Below are 5,609 nucleotides of genomic sequence, written 5' to 3' on the forward strand. Positions count from 1 at the left end.
TTTTCCCCTCTGGTCTCCCATCTCTGTCCTGCTGAGCTCTTTGTCTGGTTCTGTTCTTCCTGCCCATGTTGGACACGCATATAACTCTGGCTATAAACCTGCGACGCGTTTTGACTTCTCAGCTCCTTCTGTACTCAGCACAATCTAAACAAGCGCACATTCGACTGAAAGACCCCTTCCTCGGTGCCCGCATTATTGCCTGACTTATATGCAGAAGCTTTTCTTTTTCTACCTTTAAACCTTTCATCCTAATTAATTCACAGTCAGAAGAATAAAACACGACTTACCATGGTACAACTATAAAAATAACGCAAATCAAAATATGCGTTTTCACCGTGGACGTTGTTCTGCATGTCAATACTTCATTCTGCATTTGACTAAGTTTTTGAAAAAATATCAAATTTGGAAAGCAACAGTAAAAGATCAATAAACAATCAAATACACATCTCTTTTGTAGTTACTAGTAGGAGCCGCTTAAGCAGCACTAGCTTTTAAAAACTTGCATATATTAAGGCGTGTTTTGTGCATGCCCCGCCCACCGTCTTTCTTGATTGGCGAAAGCCATGTTGTGATGGGCGGGTCTTCCAGGTTTCTCCGCGGCGCCAGTTTGTTTTGTGCACGCTTTACTAAACATTACCTGAACCTTTCTTCTACTTAAGTGGCATTAGCAATTATGGACGCTATTCTGAAGACATTATTCTCCTCGGAGGAGCAAGAAGTGTAACTTTTGGATTCTTTATCGTACTATAATATATATATATATTATTATTTTATATATATAATATTATTTATATTATTATTTTATATATATATATATATATTATTGTTTTTACATGAACTGCAGCATGTATTTCTCTTAGGTCCCTCGTCTACCCATTTTTAATTCGAGGAGGGAAATCCACACCATTCATCTGGTTTGTTCTGGCCTTTATAATGGGTACCTGCAGGCTAGATACCTGAGTCACTATGCAGATTACCCACCTGGTTGGGTTACACATCCCTGTTTCATCACAGGTAGGTGCTAGTGAGTAAAGACAGTATAAGTATCATTTCTATCATGTTGCTTACCCTCTTTTATACAAGATGAGTGTTTGTTTCTATTTTTTTTTTTTAAGAGCTGATGCTGGAATTCATCCCTCACCACCAGGGCACCATCAGCACATGACAGAACACAATGCGTTCACTCTACTGGTCAAGGAAGAGACATGAAGAGTTACTTGTCAGGGTTCTTGTTATTCTCACATTCCAGATCATTTCTCTAGACCTTACAGTAGGTCACCTGACTGGTTACTGTAGCATTGACCACTGCAGGGTATAGATATTGGTAATCTCTCTGGCTGACCTGTCATGGTTGACCGAACATTCGCTGCCCATTCCCAGAATTCCTGATGTATTCCCTAGAGGCCTTTTGTAGCAATCATTTTGTTACAGTATACATTGTATACTATGTTTTATTTTTAAATAAATAAATACTTGAATTCAGCAAGGACACATTACGACAGTTAAAACATTTATGATGTTACAAAAGATTTGTATTTCAAATAAATGCTGTTCTTTTGAAGTTTGTATTAATCAAAAAATCCTTAAAAAAAATGTATCATGGCTTTCAAAAAATATGAAGCAGCACAACTGTTTTCAATGCTGATAATAATAAGAAATGTTTTTGAGCAGCAAATCAGCATATTATTATGATTTCTGAAGGATCATGTGACACTGAAGACTGGAGTAATGATGCTGAAAGTTCAGCTTTGCATCACAGGAATAAATTACATTTTAAAATATACTCAAATAGAGTTATTTTAAATTGTAAAAAATGCTAATAATATTTTACAATATGACTTCTTTTTTTTTTGGTGAGCATATGATCTTTTTGTTCATATTGTAAATTTTTTTTTTTTTTCAGGGTCTTGTATGTGGTTCCTGGGATGCATCGTTAATATTCACTCTGACTATATTCTCAGGAACCTCCGTAAGCCTGTAGAGACAGGCTATGAGATACCTAGAAGTAAGACTGCGATTATCAGACTGACAGCACCATTTATGATTTAAATCAGATTCAAAGGGATCCCTGAAACAAAGGGAAATGTGTTAGAGTGGGAAATGTGGCATAAAATCGTGCACTGAAATGGACTAAAATGTTAGTGCACAGCGTCTTTACCATGTTTCACATAAAACAATCACAAAATCTGAGTAACAGCATCATGCAGTTTTACATTTTACAAACAGGCTTTTGATTTTACCACGATATATGAATATTCTAAACTCAAAAATGATCATAAAATTTGGTGCCAATATACATACATATTCAAGAGTATTCAGAACAGAACACAAATAATTTGAACCACACACCGCTCAGATGGGTGGTCAGTGCTAAGGTGTCCTCTTCAGTGCAGGTTTGAGTGTTAATGCAATGCAAAAAAAATCTGTTTCCCTTTGAGTCTGCCTTTGCCTCTGAAAGAAAATAAAAATAGATGCCCTTTTTGTTCGTGACTCATTGCCTTTGCAACTTGTCTGGACCACCCTGCTCCAGAGATCCTAATAGTTTGTGACATTCATTCTATCTCTTTTCCCATACAGTCAGTGTCCATGCAGGATGCAAATGCAATCATCTTTTACTTCACTTACTTTTTTTTCTTTATTTTTTAAGGACAAGTGTTTCAAAGTTGCCATCACAACTCTACAGGGTATTATCAAAAAAATCACAAAATAAATGAAATTAAATAAAAAATCACAATATGCATAATATATGTGAGTCGGTAAGCCTTCAACAAAAATTAATCAAGTCTGCTTGCATTGTTTAGCCAAAACAAATGGATTTAAAATGAATCCAATATGTCAAAGTTGTTTAAATCCAAAGGCTCGTTCTTCTTTTATTTGATGTATAAGTGATGACTGACGTGATGAATCAGACATGCTTTTTCCTGACATATAAAAAAAGACAACGTGCTGGTCAGATGGTTTCACACTTAATAAGACTCATGTGATGCGATTTCTCTGCTTTGAAACAGGATTGAAATAGTTTTTTATTGTTTAGAAAACCGATCGTTTGTGTGATGTCTTCTGATAAAATGTCTCTACATAACTATTTTCTGTTTGTAGGGGGCATGTTTGAGTATGTATCAGGAGCAAACTTCTTTGGGGAGATTGTGGAGTGGACTGGATTTGCTCTGGCTGGTCACTCGGTCCATAGTGCAGCTTTTGCCCTCTTCACTCTCATTGTGCTGTCCAGCAGAGGAATGGCCCACCACAAGTAAGACATTACCAAATGAAACCATGCATTCTTGCCCACGGTGATTGCAATTATCAAAAAAAAAACTTTTGTATGCTTTCAATTCTCATGTCTGAGTCATAATTAATTCAAGAATCACATGAAATAATAATTATAACATAATAAATAAGTGAAAACAAATATGAAGCCTATTAGGACTATTTGAATTGTGACATTTACATTTTCCCCACAAATATTTCAGTTTTTTTAATGATTTAAAAAAAAAAATTATATAGACAAAAAGCAAGAACCAAAATGACAAAAACACAACAAGATTACTGAAACATTGACTAAAGTCAAAATAAAAACGAATGCAAAATATTAATATATACTGTAATATCTCGGAGAAACTAAAATAACACTGATTTCAACAACTATATAAATATTTAACCACGTTTTATTTAATTAAAAGAAAGTATTACTATTTTCTTTTGAATTATTTCTCTCTTTTTTTATTATTTTTTTTGAGTGAAATGTGATTTGGACATGTTCTAGACAGATTCACCCCGTACACATTTTTTGTTGTATGATGACATCAGTATCAGGGATTGTTTTGTAATGTGTCATTTCATTTTTACAGGTGGTTTCTCACAAAATTTGAAGACTATCCTAAATCAAGGAAAGCTTTAATACCGTTAGTGCTCTGATCCTGTGGTAAGCCCATATGCCACACTTCCACAGATACAATATTATCATCTTTTGCCCATTATGATTGCACAACAAATATTTTTATTAATGCTTCATATTTTACGGTTTTCAAGGGAAGTGCTATCATAAAGTACCGAGACTGGTGCATCGAGCATTACACAATAACATATTGAGTCAAGATGTTCTGTTTAGTAAATAAATATAATATATCGAGCACGCATATTTATGAAGTGCAAAAACAGCATTACTATAAGAGATCATACAGTGTCTGAGATGAGATGAGATACACAAGGCAGGCAGCTGCTGCCATAATCCAGACATTCCCTATTAACCACCTCTTCTTCAAGACAGTAACAAAATATGGACTTTCTGATGGTGATGGATACAAGGCTGTCCAAGCTCAGAGAACGAGAGGAAACGCATTATTTATCTGCTGAAGAGAGAACTTTTAACCATGTACTGCAAGTGTGACAATAGCAGAACCATTAATCATGTTATACACACATCTGATCTAAAATATTCAGCCCTTCATGGGGAATTTGCCATTGTGGCAGTTTGGACTGAACATTTCTGAAACTTCCTGTTTAATGAAAAGCTATGCTGTACACGTGTGTTAAAATGAAGTCTCTTTAAATGTTATGGAAATAGATTTCAATTTAAAAATTGTATTATGTTTATTGATGAATGTGTCAATCTTTAACCCCCAAAAGTGGACTGTTTAGAAGGTTTAAGAAATTAAATTGGATTGAATTTTGAACAGGGGCATAACAGTGAATGGATTTATTATTGGATGTCATCATTTGTCATTACCATAAAGCCTCCAGTCGATTCCATCTTAACAAACTAAACGCACCTTCTGCCAAACACTTTTCCCCCTGACGTTTACCAAGAACTTTCAGTCAATAGATGGCAGGGTCAGTACATGAAGCTGTCAAAATGAAGTATTAAGATCAATAACCAGAAGTATCCCAAGAGCGAGTGCTGCTCTCAAAGAAAAAGAAGCGCATGCCTTGCCTTAAAAGGACAGATATAGTTATTTTTATGAAACATTTTTGTTTTGCTTTTATACTTCATTGTAAGATACATACTAATTGTAGAAATCATGCAAATCATGGTAGTATTACCATAATATCTTTTCTACATTGAATGTACAACAGCATTATGTCACAAATTCAACTCAATCCAAATAGCTACAGCTGTTTTGTATATAAGTTATGCTTGCAACATCTTCATTTACCATCGCTGACATGTTTTGACATGCTCTCATAATACCTTCAGGTGTAATGTATGAAGTATGGCGAGAGTTGTGTGTTGTATGTCAGTGCTGTCGGCAGTGAAAGTGGTTGTGTACATTTACGCTGGAATGTGGAAGGTTATATAAATTGCTTAGAAACATCCCGTTGTCTGTAGTGTAATACTGTGAAGTGTTTTATACAGTTGTGAAACAGTATTTTATCCATCTTTTTTAATAGTTAAGCTCTTGTTTTTGTTTTTTTATATATAATATGCCTCAGATATACACTGTAGGCCAAACGTTTGGAATAATTAAGATTTTTTTATGTTCTTGAAAAAAGTATTTTATGTCTTGGTGACACTTTTTTCCAAGTCACCAGTGTACTTCAGCTTTCATTTATTGACATTAAAGTTCAAAAAATCCTTCTAGTTGATTCCCCTCAGATGTTCGTGGTCAATC

The 5,609-nt window shown here is 34.7% G+C and overlaps 2 protein-coding genes across 2 annotated transcripts in view; one reads left to right on the forward strand and one right to left on the reverse strand.

Moving 5' to 3' along the window:
• The window catches only part of LOC107584336 (NOP2/Sun RNA methyltransferase 2), a 21,867-nt gene extending 21,800 nt beyond the window's left edge, over positions 1 to 67 (reverse strand). Inside the window, exon 1 of the mRNA XM_016270913.1 lies at positions 38 to 67. Coding sequence (XP_016126399.1) covers positions 38 to 67 — 30 coding nt within the window. The remainder of the gene's footprint in view (positions 1 to 37) is intronic.
• A 910-nt stretch (positions 68 to 977) lies between these two features.
• On the forward strand, positions 978 to 4,434 carry LOC107584294 (3-oxo-5-alpha-steroid 4-dehydrogenase 1). The gene is made up of 5 exons (XM_016270852.1): positions 978 to 1,014; positions 1,904 to 2,005; positions 3,100 to 3,250; positions 3,849 to 3,922; positions 4,264 to 4,434. The coding sequence occupies exons 2-4, from the start codon at positions 1,912 to 1,914 to the stop codon at positions 3,913 to 3,915; spliced, it is 312 nt and encodes a 103-aa protein (XP_016126338.1). The 5' UTR covers positions 978 to 1,014; positions 1,904 to 1,911; the 3' UTR covers positions 3,916 to 3,922; positions 4,264 to 4,434.
• The last annotated feature ends 1,175 nt before the right edge of the window (positions 4,435 to 5,609 follow it).

Source organism: Sinocyclocheilus grahami, unplaced genomic scaffold, assembly GCF_001515645.1.
Source record: "Sinocyclocheilus grahami isolate Dianchi unplaced genomic scaffold, SAMN03320097.WGS_v1.1 scaffold58.1, whole genome shotgun sequence".
NCBI classification, from domain to species: Eukaryota; Metazoa; Chordata; class Actinopteri; order Cypriniformes; family Cyprinidae; genus Sinocyclocheilus; species Sinocyclocheilus grahami.